This window comes from Haematobia irritans, chromosome 3 (genome assembly GCF_050003625.1).
Source record: "Haematobia irritans isolate KBUSLIRL chromosome 3, ASM5000362v1, whole genome shotgun sequence".
Lineage (NCBI taxonomy): Eukaryota > Metazoa > Arthropoda > Insecta > Diptera > Muscidae > Haematobia > Haematobia irritans.
In genome coordinates, this window is record NC_134399.1 from 27,666,787 (window position 1) to 27,684,546 (window position 17,760).

At 34.7% G+C, this 17,760-nt stretch overlaps 1 protein-coding gene across 5 annotated transcripts in view; it reads right to left on the reverse strand.

The window, feature by feature from the left end:
* fne (ELAV like RNA binding protein found in neurons) overlaps window positions 1–17,760 on the reverse strand; it is a 200,633-nt gene that overhangs the window by 13,296 nt on the left and 169,577 nt on the right. For 3 of the 5 annotated variants that reach the window (XM_075303028.1, XM_075303027.1, XM_075303030.1), the window contains exons 2-4: window positions 2,901–4,238; window positions 2,458–2,502; window positions 2,133–2,405 (exon numbers count right to left, since the gene is read on the reverse strand). In XM_075303028.1, coding sequence (XP_075159143.1) covers window positions 2,133–2,405; window positions 2,458–2,502; window positions 2,901–3,090 — 508 coding nt within the window. In that variant the 5' untranslated portion in view covers window positions 3,091–4,238. The remainder of the gene's footprint in view (window positions 1–2,132; window positions 2,406–2,457; window positions 2,503–2,900; window positions 4,239–17,760) is intronic. The other 2 variants (XM_075303029.1, XM_075303031.1) reach the window with 1 other exon arrangement.

Genomic DNA, 17,760 nt, shown 5'->3' on the forward strand with positions numbered 1-17,760 from the left:
TAAAATTTTGGCAAAATTGTCTATAGAACTAAAATTTTGACAAAATTTTCTATAGAAATAAAATTTTGACAACATTTTCTATAGAAATAAAATTTTCTATAGACGTCAAGTTTTGACCAAATTTTCTATAGAAATGAAATTTTGACAAAATTTTCTATAGAAATAAAATTTTGACAAAATTTTCTATAGAAATAAAATTTTGACAAATTTTTTATAGATATAAAAGTTTGACAAACTTTCATATGGAAATAAAATTTTGAAAAAATTGTCTATAGAAATAAAATTTTGACAAAGTTTTCTATAAAAATAAAATTTTGACAAAATTGTCTATGGAAATAAAATTTTCGCAAAATTTTCTATAGAAAAAAAAATTAAACAAAATTTTCTATAAAAATAATATTTTGACAAAATTTTCTACTGAAATAAAAGTGTGACAAAATGTTCTATGGAAATGAAATTTTCACAAAATTTTCTATAGAAATAAAATTTTGACAAAATTTTCTATAAAAATAAAATTTCTATAGAAATAAAATTTTGATAAAATTTTTTTATAGTAATGAAATTTTGACAAAATTTCGTACAGAAATAAAATTTTGGCAAAACTCTCGATGGAAAAATTGTTGACAAAATTTTCTATAGAAATAATATTGTGAAAAAAATTTTCTATAGACGTCAAGTTTTGACCAAATTTTCTATTGAATTTTGCCAAAAATTTCTATTGAAATAAAAGTTTGACAAAATTTTATATGGAAATAAAATTTTGAAAAAATTGTATATAGAAATAATATTTTGACAAAATTTTTTATAGAAATAAAATTTTCACAACATTTTCTATAGAACTAAAATTTTGACAAACCTTTTTATTAAAAATGAAATTTTGAAAAAATTTCTATAGAAATAAAATGTTGACAAAATTTCTATAGAAATAAAATTTTGACAAATTTTTTTTATAGATATAAAAGTTTGACAAAATTTCATATGGAAATAACATTTTGAAAAAATTGTCTATAGAAATAAATATTTGACAAAATTTTCTATAAAAATAAAATTTTGACAAAATTTTCTATAAAAATAAAATTTTGACGAAATTTTCTGTAGAACTAAGATTTTGACAAAATTTTCTATTGAAATAAAATTTCGACAAAATTTTCTATAGAAGTAAAATTTTATTATTATTTTTGGCTCATTATGGTTATCGAGTGACAACCTTATGCAAACCATGGCTCCACCGTGGCCAACTAAATCTATGTTTATGTTAAATAAGGTTTTTGTTTTCAATCGGTTCGTTAGCGACGAAAACTATGTTATACAAATACAACCATTTGGCTGTTTGTGTTGCTTGTGCGTTGATGGCTATAGCGACAATTGTCTGTTGACCACAATAACAGCTACGTAGCCCAATGGATAGTATATTGGCTTACAAATTGTGTGATCTGCGTTCGATTCTCCGTTCAGAAGAAAGGTAAAATTTTAAAACAAATTATAAAATCGAATAATTTCTTCTACATTGTTTGTATGACAGAAAAAGGTGCTAAGAATTTGCAAAGTGAGTGGAAGTAGGAAAGTAGTAAGCGAAAATGCAATTAGCAAGAACATTTTTTTTAGTTAGTCTTAATAATCGGGCAGCATTCGGTGATAAGAGAGAAGTTCACCAATGTGGTATCACAATGGTCTGAATAGTCTAAGTGAGCCTGATATATCGGGCCTAACCTAACCTAACCCAGTCTTAATAAAATTGTTTTTACATCCTCTATAAGAATAAACATTTATCACAAAAAGTATATAACTTTCTTCCAAAAAAAACTTCCTTACAGCGAAAAACAAAGAATAATTATTTTTTTGCTTGTAGTTCTATATAAAATCTGACGTAAAAAATGAGGAGTTGTTCCTTATCAGAAAACTTGCCTCTTTCCATTATGTATGACACTTTTTATGCCACTTTTTCATAAATTATAGGAAATAAAAGCAGTAATTGGGAAAAAGGGTTTAATAAGGAACTGAAGTGCTATTCAACCCAAGGCGATACGAAATTATAGAGTTTTCTCAAAATTTTTTTTACGGTGTAATTAAAAATAAAATTTTAGATTATTTTTTACAATTTCATTTTTTTTTCTCTAACAATTCTAACTTACCGGATATATTATCACAGAGAATACGGGATGTTATTATTTTGCCATATGGTGCAAATAATGCCTCCAAGTCTGGTTGTGATAGATTTTTGGGAAGACCCGATACATATAAATTAGCACCCTTGATTGATTCCGAACTTGGACGGGCGTATGAGACCTTAATCACCTTATTCTGCAAACGCAAACCATTTAGGGTATTGACAGCCTTCTCAGCATCTTCGGGTCGGACATAGTTAACAAAACCATAGCCCAAACTTTGACCTGAAAATGGTAGAACTTTTACAAGTTACTAAATGAAATGAGATCATGACAAAGGCATGCAACTAACCTTGTTGCAAGGCTGGATTCAAAGCCTGCAAAGAAGCTGGCAAAACTGTAAGAGAAAAAGAGAAAATAAAAGAGAGGGAGAGAAAAAAGTTAATTACTTTAAAATTGATGGAAAGAGGTACGTTATTTTAAGGAAATGTTTTAGTAAAATTGCCAGAGTGCAACAAATTCATAACTGTAATCAAGCTTAAGACCCTAGCAGTCACAGCTTACAATTATGATTATAATTTTATTGTAAATGTAATTAATTGATAAATAAATAAATAAATAAAATAACTGTAATGAAATTATTCATTATTATCATAAATTTTCTTTTATATTATGAAATGTTACATACTATTAATGAATATTTTCATTGTTTTAATGAAAATGTTTGCCAACACAATTTCAATGAAATTTTCTTTGTCTTCAAATTAGGATTAGCGATTATTTAGTTTTTCTTACCCGAAATCTTATCACGAACCAATTTGCAACTCTCCAACTCTCCAATACTTGAGAAAAGTGAACGCATTTCCTCTTGGGTCATGGTCTGGGGCAAATAGTTGACAATCAAATTGGTACGGGATTCATCGTTGCCATCGACAGACCCATTGGTACTGCCATTCTTGATAACAATGTCCATGGCATTGGTCATCTTGGTAGTGGTGGTGGTGGTGGTTTGTTGCTGTTGGAGAGTAATTTTGAAAGATTTTTTTGGGATAATGCGCTATAGCAAAAAATTAACTTTGTTTCGCTTTTGTGCTCTCTCGCGCTCTTCTTTCGAAGTCTTACGCCTACTTAAAGTTAGCGTTGAATATCTGTTTAATATGAGTGAATGTGAGTGTGTATGTGTGCTTAGCACAAGTTGTTGTTTCTGTTATTGATGCTTTTTTTTCAAAAATGTTGTGGGCTTATAATTCCCAATTAGTTTGTAAGAATATTATCTTAAAAGCGTAGATTCCTCTTCCTCTTGTATGCTGCTTCGATGGCGGCTAATGCTGATTTTATTTTCACGTTAATTTTGTCCTTTTTAAGTGGAGTTGGAGTTTTAGATCTTTGTTTGGATCATTAATTTATAAGTTGTTGTTGATAATTTATTTAAAATTGTTTAAATTTTTTAATATTAAAAGTTAAAAGAGTAAATTTTGCTAATGATTTTTTTTATCTTATTTTCTTTACTTTGGTTGTTTGGAATGCGGGGAGTCTTCCTCTGGGCTGTGTGAAAAAATGTTTTGCGTTTTGGTTGATTTCTCCTTTTCGGTTTTTTGTTTTATTGGTTTTATAAAATTGCAAAAATGCAAAAAGTTTTTGTTTCTTTAGCGTAAATTTGGTTGTATTTTTTTGTTCGGTTTTTGGTTATTTGACTAGACTTTTTAAATTTTATAAATTTATTTTGTTGTTGTTGTTGCTGTTACTCTTGTTGTTGTTGTTGTATTTCAATATGGAACATTTGGTTGATTTATACTCAAAAAATTCTTAAATCTTTTTCTGAGTCTCTATTAAAGTGTATAAATGATTAATTTCTTTTTTGTTTTTGTTTTTGGTTTTTTTGTGGTTGTTGTCAATTCGTTATATTTTATTAGCTCTGTAATAGTTGGTTTTCTTTGGTGGTGTTGATTTGCAAGATTTCTGTTCTTTATTTAATTTTAGTTGTATTTTTGTTTTTCTTTTTGGTTTTTGGAATATTCTTGATTTTTGGAATAATATAAAATATTTTGTTTTGTATTTTCTCACTTGGTGTACAATTAATAGCTGCTCGATTGCTTTCTCAAAGTGTATAAATTTCTGTAGTTTGTATCAAATCTGTAAAGAAAATAATCATAAAAAAAGATTAGATTAGTAAATTTTGTATTTTTAATATATACAAAACAATAATAATTTTTAATAATATATATTATTTTTTTTTATACCCTCCACCATAGGATGGGTGTATATTAACTTTGTCATTCCGTTTGTAACACATCGAAATATTGCTCTAAGACCCAATAAAGTATATATATTCTGGGTCGTGGTGAAATTCTGAGTCGATCTAAGCATGACCGTCCATCCGTCCGTCTGTTGAAATCACGCTAACTTCCGAATGAAACAAGCTATCGACTTGAAACTTGGCACAAGTGGTTGTTATTGAAATAGGTCGAACGGTATTGCAAATTGGCCATATCGGTTCACTTTTACGTATAGCCCCCATATAAACGGACCCCCAGATTTGAATTGCGGAGCCTCTAAGAGATGCATATTTCATCCGAACTGGCTGAAAATTGGTACATGGTGTTAGTATATGGTCTCTAATAACCATGCAAAAATTGGTGCACATGGGTTCATAATTATATATAGCTCCCATATAAACCGATCCCCCGATTTGGCTTGCGGAGCCTCTAAGAGAAGCAAATTTCATCCGATCCGGATGAAATTTGGTACAAGGTGTTACTATATGGTCTCTAATAATCATGCAAACATTGGTCCACATCGGTTCATAATTATATATAGCTCCCATATAAACCGATCCCCCGATTTGGCTTGCTGAGCCTTTAAGAGAAGCATATTTCATCCGATCTGGATGAAAATTGGTACATGGTGTTGGAATATGGTCTCTAATAACCATGCAAAAATAGGTCCATATCGGTTCATAATTATATATAGCTCCCATATAAACCGATCCCCCTATTTGGCTTGCGGAGCCTCTAAGAGAAGCAAATTTCATCCGATCCGGATGGAATTTGGTACATGGTGTTAGTATATGGTCTCTAACAACCATGAAAAAATTGGTCCATATCGGTCCACTTTTACGTATAGCCCCCATATAAACGGACCCCTTAATTTGGCTTGCGATTGCTCTAAGAGAAGCAAATTTCATCCGATCCGGCTGAAAATTGGTACATGGTGTTGGAATATGGTCTCTAATAACCATGCAGAAATAGGTCCATATCGGTTCATAATTATATATAGCTTCCATATAAACCGATCCCCCGATTTGGCTTGCGGTGCCTCAAAGAGAAGCAAATTTCATTCGATCCGGCTGAAATTTGGTACATGATGTTAGTATATGGTCTCTAACAACCATGCAAAAATTGGTCCATATCGGTCTATAGTTATATATAGCCCCCATATAAACCGATCCCTAGATTTGACTTCCGGTGCCTTTTGGAGAAACAAAATTCAACCGATCCGGTTAAAATTTGGTACGTGGTGTTAGTATATGGTCTTTAACAAACATGGCAAAATTGGTCCACATCGGTCCATAGTCCTATATATAGCCCCCATATAAACCGATCCCCAGATTTGTCCTCCAGAGCTTCTTGGAGGAGCAAAATTCATCCGATCCGGTTGAAATTTGGTACAAGGTGTCAGTATATGGTATCTAACAACCATGCAAAAATTGGTCCATATTGGTCTATAGTTATATATCTCCCATATAAACCGATCCCCCCGATTTGGCTTGCGGAGCCTCTAAGAGAAGCAAATTTCATCCGATCCGGTTGAAATTTCGTACATGGTGTTGGTATATGGTCTCTAATAACCATGCAAATATTGGTTCACATCGGTCCATAGTTATATATAGCCCTCATATAAACCGATCCCAAGATTTGGTTTGCGGTGCCTCAAAGAGAAGCAAATTTCATCCGATCCGGCTGAAATTTGGTACATGGTGTTAGTATATGGTCTCTAATAACCATGCAGAAATTGGTCCATATCGGTCTATAGTTATATATAGCGCCCATATAAACCGATCCCTAGATTTGACTTCCGGTGCCTTTTGGAGAAGCAAAATTCAACCGATCCGGTTAAAATTTGGTACGTGGTGTTAGTATATGGTCTTTAACAAACATGGCAAAATTGGTCCACATCGGTCCATAGTCCTATATATAGCCCCCATATAAACCGATCCCCAGATTTGACCTCCGGAGCTTCTTGGAGGAGCAAAATTCATCCGATCCGGTTAAAATTTGGTACATGGTGGTAGTATATGGTCTCTAATAACCGTGCGAAAATTGGTCCATATCGGTCCATAATTATATATAGCTCCCATATGAACCGATCCCCCGATTTGGCTTGCGGAGCCTCTAAGAGAAGCAAATTTCATTCGATTCGGTTGAAATTTGGTACGTGGTGTTAGTATATGGTCTTTAACAAACATGCCAAAATTGGGCCATATCGGTCCATAGTCCTATATATAGCCCCCATATAAACCGATACCCAGATTTGTCCTCCGGAGCTTTTTGGAGGAGCAAAATTCATCCGATCCGGTTGAAATTTGGTAAAATTGCTCCATATCGGTCCATAATTATATATAGCCCCCATATAAATCGATACCCAGATTTGACTTCCGGAACCTCTTGGAGGAGCAAAATTCGTCCGATTCGGTGTAAATTTGGTACATTGCGCTAGTATAGGGCAGTTACCAGCCAGCCATATATAGCCGATGGCCAATCACACAAAAATTGGTCCAAATCGTCAAAAATAATCTACCAAAATTTTATTTCTATAGAAAATATTGTCAAAATTTTATGTCTATAGAAAATTTTGCCAAAATTTTAATTCTATAGAAAATTTTGTCAAAATTTTAATTCTATAGAAAATTTTGTCAAAATTTTATTTCTATAGAAAATTTTGTCAAAATTTTATGTCTATAGAAAATTTTGCCAACATTTTATTTCTATAGAAAATGTTGTCAAAATTTTATGTCTATAGAAAATTTTGCTTTGTTAAAATTTTATTTCTAAAAAAAATTTTGATAAAAGTTGATTTCTCTAGAAAATTTTGTCAAAATTTTATTTCTATAAAAAATTTATGAAATACCTCTAAAATATAGAGGAATATTGTGCAAAATCTACCAAAACATCAAGAATTCTTCCCAACTACCAAACAGTAAAAAATCTGCAAAATCTCCCCATATGAAGTACCCCCCCCCCCCCCCCCCATATTACAATTCTGGCTCTGTAATTAACGCGCAATAGTTCTTATCGATTAGTAATTATTTGTAGACTTCTCAAGAACTGAATTATATAGTACGTTTTTTATATATACCCCTCATGGACTAACTTACAATTTAGAGGACGATGTTAAGAAGTTTTAAGATACCTTGTCATCGGCAAGTGTTACCGCAACCCAAGTAATTCGATTGTGGGTGACAGTTTTTAGTAGAAGTTTCTACGCAATCCATGGTGGAGGGTATATAAGATTCGGCCTGGCCGAACTTACGGCCGTATATGCTTGTTAATGTTTAATTTTAACGTTTTTTTTTTTTTTTGTTTCTAATAGTAAGAATTAATTAAATTGTATAAATTATTTAAATTTTGTCGAAAAAAAAATGTTAAATCCATTTTAGAAAAATTGCAAATTTGTGCATTTATTTGATGTCAAACATTTCGGACAAACGTTAGAATGCGTTAAAAATCATAAAAAATTATAAAAAATTATTTATTTGGGAAAATATCACAACATTTTTTTATTCACATCCACAACACTGAATTGGGATCACACCTTAAGAAGTGATACAAAATCAGTGCAACGGCTGTTGAAATGCTGGACATCTACAGGGTGGCCCAAAAAAGACTGAAGGATTAAAAATGGTTATATCTTTTTTGTTTTTAATATATATTTTTTTGTCTTTTGCAGGTTATTTACTGGTTTTTGGAGATAAATCATGGCTACATGGCATGACACGCCTGCAACATGCTATTCGTTTTAGTCAAATAGCCAGAGAAAATGATAACTTTTGAAACAATCTTTTAATGAGCCATGAAGCTCATTTCCACTTAAATGGCTATGTAAACAAACAAAATTGTAGATTTTGGGGCACTCACAATCCTAGGGCATTACATCAGCCAGATGTACTGTTTGGTGCGGTGTTATGGCTGATCAAATTATCGGTCCATGTGGAGGGTCACCCAGAAACGGTTAACAGGGCTCTGTATAGGACTATGATAGAAAATTTTTTGCGTCCACATGTTGAGAATAATCAAAACATATGGTTCCAGCCACATAAAAAAAAATCAATAAAAAATAAAAACAAAAAAAACATTATTTTTAATTCTTAAGTCCTTTTTTGGGCCACCCTGTATCATATGACAACTTCATTTTGCACCATTTCGGGCTCCAAGAAGAACATTTTTACTACTTTTTTGGCGACGCTTGTTTTGCTGGGTAGTTTAGTTGATTTTTTTAACAAACCTAAATGTTCTTTGCTAATGCATTCACTTTGTTTTTTTTTTGAGTGTACTTTCAGAGAAATTGAATTTAATATTTTTTACAATTTCATGGCAATCTTCGGTGTATATGTATAAGGGGTTATTGTAGTATAACACATATATATTGGCATATCCTTTTTTTTTGTATCCCTTACTCACTTGTTTTCTATGGAAAACAAAATACAGGGAACAATTTTTCTTTGTTAAATTTTTCCACTTCTCTCCCCTTTTGTGAATAAATATATAACTTCCCCGAAAATTAAGAAAAGAAATGTGTTTCTCAAATGTTTAGCCAACAAACGTTTCTAGTCACCCTCGTTGGACTCTATGCTCCTTTTTGTTATTTATCTAGTTTGAGTTCATTGACCTATTCCATACGGGGGTTTATTTTTCTATGTAGCGTTACAGATGTCGATCAAGAAAGAAATCCTCCCCTGTTGGTAGTTACCATTTTCAGGATAATTACAAAAGGGAAAAAAGCAAGAAAACTGGCTTTAGGAAAAATTATGCTACAGACTTAGCATGCAATAGACATGTGCATTAAATGGGTCTGTTTTTTTTTTTCTTCTAATGTTGCTGTTGTTGGCCGTTGTAGTAGGCTACAGGATAATTGCTGCCTGCGACAGGACTTTAATGACATTATGTTAAAATAGAAATCTCTTTGGGGATAGAAGATGAGTATAGAGGGTTTTCGTTATAGAATGTTTTCACTGATAACAAATACGTAAAGGCCTTAGATGAAAGAAAACACGCAAAAAAAAATGCTAAAGAACGATTATGGCAAACGCATTTCTTTTTTTACAAAAAGGAAATCCGTAATCACTTATTGTTATTATACCGTAAAATCTCTCCGAAGAGGACACTTATGGCTATCCAAAATTTATCCCCATTTGATAGGTGTCCGCTTATGAGGGGTAACTTTTAATATAGCAAATGTCTCACTAAAATTGTCCACTTTTGAAAAGTGTCCTTTTTTCAGAGTGTCCAAGTTTCTAAGGCTTCACTGTATATATTTTCATCATTATTATTATATATTTTCTCTTTCTATTTATTGGCATTATTTCATTATTGTAAAAGGCAATTTCGATTCTCCTCTATCATATTTAAGATTTTAGAATTACGATATTGAATTGAGTAATTGACATTCAGAGTCAGCCGCTACAAAATGTCAAATTTATTTATATATTAGGGCCCAAATTGTAATTATAGATAATGACTTGCACGTGGTATGGGCAATTGATAGCAATAAGTATAAATATTAAAAGGACATAGTCCTTCAGAAAGGACAAAACATAGAATAAAGAAGTAAGTAAAGTAGAAAGTCAGGCGGTGTCGACTATATCATACCCTAAACCACTCCTACTGAATTAGTAAACATAAGCATTTGTGGGGTATCATGGAAATAATATTATTAGGTATTAGGAGCTATACTTGACTTTACTCCTACAGAGTTAGTCCACTAATATTGAACCCATTATTAAAAAAGACGAAATCGTTCAAGTATAGATAAATTTTGAAAATCGGACAATTTCCGAAAAGATGTTCAACATTACATACACCCAAAGAAAAAATGCTTTCCTCCGGAACGAAATTTTAGACAAATGAAATTTCCCTTTCTTATCACATATATATTATTTTAGAACAACTAAATCCGAATTTAGGATAAGCGATTCAACGATTGTCTCTCATATTTTTTATTTGCTTTAAAAGAAACAAATTTAGCGTTAAAAGAAAACTTTGCTTGTCTAAAATTTCGTTCCTCAGAAAAGAAAACTCTTCTTTCTGTGTACTAACATACTATATTAAATTTTTACTATGAACTGTAAAATGTGTCTTATTAAAGACTTAAAGTTGGAAAAGAGCAGTGCTTGATATAAACAAAATGGACTGTGTTGTTGGTTCAAAAATATTTTTGGTTTTTATTGAAAAAAATAAAAATTTTGTAACAAACGAATTTTTTTGGTGATGAAAGTTTAAAATTTTCGTAGAAATTCCAAAAACTCTAACAAACAAAGGAAAAACGTTTTCGGTAGCTAGCAAAAAAAAAGCGTCGCCAAAAAAGTAGTGAAAATGTTCTTTTTTGATCCGGAAGTGGTGCAACATTTGGCGCAGAAGCGATGATTTTAACATGGGTTTGTCATAGGACGAATGTCCACCATTTCAACAGCCGTTGCACTGAATTTGCATCACTTCTTAAGGTGTGATGCGAATCCAGTGATTTGGATGTGAATTAAAAAATTTTGTGATATTTTGACGAATAAATAATTTTTAAAATTTTTTATGCATTATAACGCTTGTCTGGAACGTTGACATCAAATATTTTCAAAAATTCGCAATTTTTCTAGAAAGGATTTAGCATTTTTTCGGCAAAATTTAAATAATTTGCACTATTTTATTAATTTTTAATCTGTTTTTAACCCATTTGAAACAATAAAACCTTAAGTTTCCCATTAAAAGTATGAATAAAGCGAGTTATAAAAAATTGACTCAAATGAACTTCCTGTGCAATTAAAATAAAGAACATCTTTGGGAGGACATTTTCGGAAGCGCTTTTAAAGTTGTGCCTTTAGAAGCACAACTTTCTACTACTTGACTGGGTAGTAGAGCAGTCAAGTGTGCAAAATTTGGTGGAAATCGGTTCAGATTTACACTTACACAACCACCGGAAATCATATTTACACTCTGAGACCACACTGTCGATTTACTTGAAATTTTGCACAGGTAGCAGAATTAATATGGTTGAAATCGATTGGTTGAAATCGATTCAGATTTAAATATAGCCCACATATATATCTTACGCCCGATATGAACTGGCTCCAGAAGCCAGGCTTTTTCTTTGATTTACTTCAAATTTTGCACAAGGAGTATATTTGATAGTATCATTTGATAGTATCATCAAGTATGCCAAGTTTGATTTAAATCGGTTCAGATTTAGGTATAGCCCCCATATAAACGTACATTTGCAGAAATGCATTATTTTACCCGAGTTAGTGATGTTTAGTGCAAGTTTTTCGAGTATTTTGCCTAAGCATCGGTCTATTATATTTAGACCGATGCTTAGGAAAGGTATTTGAGAGAACTTTATTCTTAGGTAATTGAAAAAAAAAAAAAAAAAAACAAAAAAACAAGTAAGTACGGCCGTAAGTTCGGCCAGGCCGAACCTTATGTACCCTCCACCATGGATTGCGTAGAAACTTCTACGAAAGACTGTCATCCACAATCGAATTACTTGGATTGTGGTAAGGTATCTTAAAACTTCTTAACATCGTTTTCTAAATTGTGAGTTAGTCCATACGTGGTATATATTAGACAAAAAAGTTATGTATAGGTAAGTCTACAAAAAAAATTACGAATCGATATGGACTTTTGCACGGTACGTCGAGAGCCAGAATTGAAATTTGGGGGTCGCTTATATGGGGGCTATATACAATTATGAACTTGATATGGATCATTTTTTTGTGTTAGGTGGCAGCCCGATGTATCAGGCTCACTTAGACTATTCAGTCCATTGTGATACCACTCTCTTATCACTGAGTGCTGCCCGATTCCATGTTAAGCTCAATGACAAGGGACCTCCTTTTTATAGCCGAGTCCGAACGGCGTTCCACATTGCAATGAAACCACTTAGAGAAGCTTCGAAAACCTCAGAAATGTCATCAGCATTACTGAGGTGGGATAATCCACCGATGAAAAACTTTTTGGTGTTCGGTCGAAGCAGGAATCGAACCCACGACCTTGTGTATGCGAGGCGGGCATGCTAACCATTGCACTACGGTGGCTCCCAATGGGCTTAGTTAGGCATGGTTGTTAACGGCCATATACTAGCACAATGTACCAAATTTCAGCTAACTCGGATGAAATTTGCTCCTCCAAGTGGTTATAAAACCAAATATCGGGATCGGTTTATATGGGGCCTATATATGATTATGGACTGATATGGACCACTTTTGGCATGGTTGTTAAATATCATATACTACCACCCCGTACCAAATTTCAACCAGATCGGATGAATTTTGCTTCTCCAAAAGGCACCGGAGGTCAAATCTGGGGATCGGTTTATATGTGGGCTATATATAATTATGGACTGATATGAACTAATTCCTGCATGGTTGTTGGATACCATATACCAACACCATGTACCAAATTTCAACCGGATCGGATGAATTTTGCTCCTCTAAGAGGCTCCGGAGGTCAAATCTGATTATCGGTTTATATGGGGGCTATATATAATTATGGACCGATATGGACCAATTTTTGCATGGTTGTTAGAGACCATATACTAACACCATGTACCAAATTTCAACCGGATCGGATGAAATTAGCTTCTCTTAGAGGATCTGCAAGCCAAATTTTGGGGGTCCGTTTATATGGGGGCTATATATAATTATGGACCGATGTGGACCAATCTTTTCATAGTTGTTAGAGACCATAAACTAACATCATGTACCAAATTTCAACTCACTCGGATGAAATTTGCTCCTCCAAGAGGCTCCAAAACCAAATCTCGGGATCGGTTTATAAGGGGGATATAAATGATTATGGACTGATATGGACCACTTTTGGCATGGTTGTAAAATATCATATACTACCACCACGTACCAAATTTCAACCAGATCGGATGAATTTTGCTTTTCCAAAAGGCACCGGAGGTCAAATCTGGCGACCGGTTTATATGGGAGCTATATATAATTATGGGCTGATAGGAACCAATTCCTGCATGGTTGTTGGATACCATATTCTAACATCACGTACCAAATTTCAACGGAATGGGAAGAATTTTGCTCTTCCACGATGCTCCGGAGGTCAAATCTGGGGATCGGTTTATATGGGGCCTACATATAATTATGGACCGATTTCGACCAATTTTTGCATGGGTGTTTGAGGACATATATTAACATCACGTACCAAATTTCAACTGAATCAGATGAATTTTGGTCTTCCAAGAGGTTCCGGAGGTCAAATCTGGTGATCGGTTTATATGGGGGCTATATATAATTATGGACCGATATGGACCAATTTTTGCATGGTAATTAGAGAGCATATACTAACATCATGTACCAAATTTCAGCCGGATCGGATAAAATTTGCTTCTCTTAGAGGCTCTGCAAGCCAAATCGGGGGATCGGTTTATATGGGGGCTATATATAATTATGGACCGATATGGACCAATTTTTGCATGGTTGTTAGAGACCATATACTAACAGCATGTACCAAATTTCAGCCGGATCGGATGAAATTTGCTTCTCTTAGAGGCCTCGCAAGCCAAATTTGGGGGTCCGTTTATATGGGGGCTATACGTAAAAGTGGACCGATATGGCCCATTGGCAATACCATCCGACCTACACCAATAACAACTACTTGTGCCAAGTTTCAAGTCGATAGCTTGTTTCGTTCGGAAGTTAGCGTGATTTCAACAGACGGACGGACGGACATGCTCAGATCGACTCAGAATTTCACCACGACCCAGAATATATATACTTTATGGGGTCTTAGATCAATATTTCGATGTGTTACACACGGAATGACAAAATTAATATACCCCCCATCCTATGGTGGAGGGTATAAAAAGGGAGCCACCGTGGTGAAATGGTTAGCATGCCCGCCTTGCATACACAAGGTCGTGTGTTCGATTCCTGCTTCGACCCAACAGCGGTGGATTATCCCACATCAGTCATGCTGGTGACATTTCTGAGGGTTTCAAAGCTTCTCTAAGTGGTTTCAGTGCAATTTGGAACGCCGTTCGGACTCGGCTATAAAAAGGAGGTCCCTTGTCATTGAGCTTAACATGGAATCGGGCAGCACTCAGTGATAAGAGAGAAGTTCACCAATGTGGTATCACAATGGACTGAATAGTCTAAGTGAGCCTGATACATCGGGTTGCCACCTAACCTAACCTAACCTAATATATAAAAAGCAACCCTCGTATTCGACATAAAGTTCATTGAACAAAGACCTCTTAAGATAGGCCAGAGAACACAAAGCAAAAAAAATATGTGTGCCATCATCTGAGAGAAAAACACGAACGAATAAATCCTTGTACAAGGCTTACACATCCTCGAAATAGACAGAAAATGGAAACAAGACACAATTTTAGATTTTTTTTCTGCATACTGCCTTATTTTCAAACACAAAAAAAAAACAGAAACAGAAACATGCAGGACAACATGAACAAGGAGAAAAAAAGTCTAAAACACACAAATAAACAACTAAGTTAAGTACCACGACGATGAGAACGAAAGGATATGATAAAGGACATAGATGACAGCAGTGACGCTGACGATGGGTAGCAAAAGCAGTTGAGACGACTGTTTGGCGACACCAATAGCCGTAAAAGGGCACCGAGCTCTGCTTGAGCCGTTAATAGAACAAATAAAATAGAAATCCTCACGAGAAAACACTCCCCATACTACAGAGACAAAGGCAAAGCCCATCCAACCAACTTGTTTTTGTATTAGGCATGCATGTGGGTAGACAAGAATCATGTATGTATTTGGGTGGAAGTCATAGACACTTAAATGAAAGCAAAATGAAACAAAAATTAAAACCTTACAGTGGGACTAACGAGACAAAAAAATATAAAAATTTAAGAAAGAGCAAAAGAATCGACGCTTTACTTTAGGGATTGGAAAAGGATCCAATTATACAGGATCTTAATATAATGAATGAAAAAATTCGCCATGAAATATAAAGGATTTATAAAACTACTACATTTAATTTTTCTCCTTTCACTTTGCCAATAGAAAAATGTGACTTCAGAAGGAAAATCTGTAGATTCTATTTTGAGAAGTCAGTGCAATAACCCGCCCTATAGGTTAGGTTAGATTATGTGGCAGCCCGATGTATCAGGCTCACTTAGACTATTCAGTCCATTGTGATACCACATTGGTGAACTTCTCTCTTATCACTGAGTGCTGCCCGATTCCATGTTAAGCTCAGTGACAAGAGACCTCCTTTTTATAGCCGAGTCCGAACGGCGTTCCACATTGCAGTGAAACCACTTAGAGAAGCTTTGAAAACCTCAGAAATGTCATCAGCATTACTGAGGTGAGATAATCCACCGCTGAAAAGCTTTTTGGTGTTCGGGCGAAGCAGGAATCGAATCCACGACCTTGTGTATGCACCACGGTGGCTATCGTTGGTCACTCGTATTCCATATAAATTTGACTTTAATTGTTTGGATCTTATCTCCTGTAAACAGAGACACTTTGCAAAGAAGAGCTCTATCAAATATTATTTGGAATGTTGCTATCAACATCCTTCTGGTTTCCTTAGAAGAAGAATGGACAAAAGTGGTGCCGTACGCAGATGATGTGTCTTTAGCAGTTCTCCCTGGAATATTTCTGTGGTATTTCCGTCCTGAACCGTATCTTGGCCACACTACTCTCAATCGTGCCATACACATATGCTTTGGCTTTAGCAGTTAGAGGAAAATTCCCATCCATGACTGAGAAATAGGCGAATATTCTAGGGATAAATCCTGCAAAGCCAGTGGTCTGTTGGCCGACTCTTCTGCAGTCGATAAGACATATTCCGGGAAAGTGAAGGGAGACAAAAGTCCTTTTCATTCCTAAAGTGGGAAAATCTTTTCATTTGGGTGCGAAGGATTTCTGACCAATCAGCTTATCCTCATTCCTTCTCAAGACTCTGGAGAAGCTGATAGATATTTATCTTAGAACTAGCATCGATTCAAGATTACTGTCGAAACGACAGCATGTTTTCTCGAAGAGAACATCTACTAAGACTGTATTGCATGAACTAGTTAGCTTTATTTAAAGCTCACCACATGTAAATGAATGTTGCTACTCTAGACATCAAAGAGGCATTTTGTAATGTCCAATCCAGTTCAATGGGAAATGTCTTATAAACTTTGAATGTTGATCAAGGGATACTGATGTTGATAGACGAACTTCTAACGCAGCGACGTATTTGAGCCATTCTATGGCAAGCAAGTATTCAAAGATATGTGAAGAGAAGCACTTCTTAAGGAGGAGTTTTATCACCTCTCCTCTGGAATTTTGCTATAAACAACCTTCTGGTTTCCTTAGAAAAAAATAAGGAAAAAAGTGTAGACATACGTTGATGCTGTGACTTTACTATTTAAAAATTCCCATCAACAATTTGAGATATTGTACAGAGATCCCTTCAGATGGCAGAGAAACACGCGAAAGATAGAGCTAGTCATGTACTAAAAAGAACTTTAAATTCCCACAGTAAAGCCCATCTCCTTAGAGTGTATTGAAATTCTCTTTGGTGAGTGTGCGAAAAAAACTTGGAGTTCTACTGGAAAATGTCTGAATTTGAGGCTTAATATTAAAGAAAGGATGGAAAATGCCACGGTATCTTCGGACAATAGGAAAAAAGTGGGGATTAAAATCGCAAATTGTGCATTGGTTGTATACGATAGTGGTTAGACCTATAATGCTTGTAGTTTTGTGATCTGGTGGTCGGTTCTTCTGCAGTCGACAAGTTCAGTTTAGAAGTTCAGCGAATGACGTGTGTGAGTATTTCAAGCGCATTCGGCAAAACAGGAAGAGATTTCCTTAATGTCATATTGCATCTATTGTCCTTAGACATACTGGTCAAACAATCATGATTCCATGGTTGGCTGAAAGAAGGGGACCTCCGTTTATAGCCGAGTTCGAACTGCGTTTTCATTGGGGTGAATCCTCTTAGAGGATGGATAACTACACAAGAAGAGTAGGACGAAATTCAAGAGGACTGTGTGAATAAAGAACGGGCACTTAGAATTGAGGGCAAATCTAAGCAGACTAGTAGTAGCAGATGATGGTACATTTAGGGCATTTTTTGAGGATGATGAGACCTTGGGACACTACCGTTGTCGCTGCCTTTTGCCGGAATAATAGGAAGCGTAAAGGTAAATGAAATGACGATAAGAGCTAAGACACATAGGGAAGTGAACTTAAAGAGCGCAAAGCCAAAGGAAGTAATGGTGGCCGAGTTGGATAAATGGGCACGCGAGACACATAAAGCGATGTGGACGAATGCAAAGGTCGGTAGGACGACGATAATATTATGGGATGATCTAGGCAAAATAAAGACGGGAAATCTACTCAAGGAGAGTATGAAAAGAGTTAGGAGGGCCATGGGAATAATGACCGGGCACCTACAACGGAGAG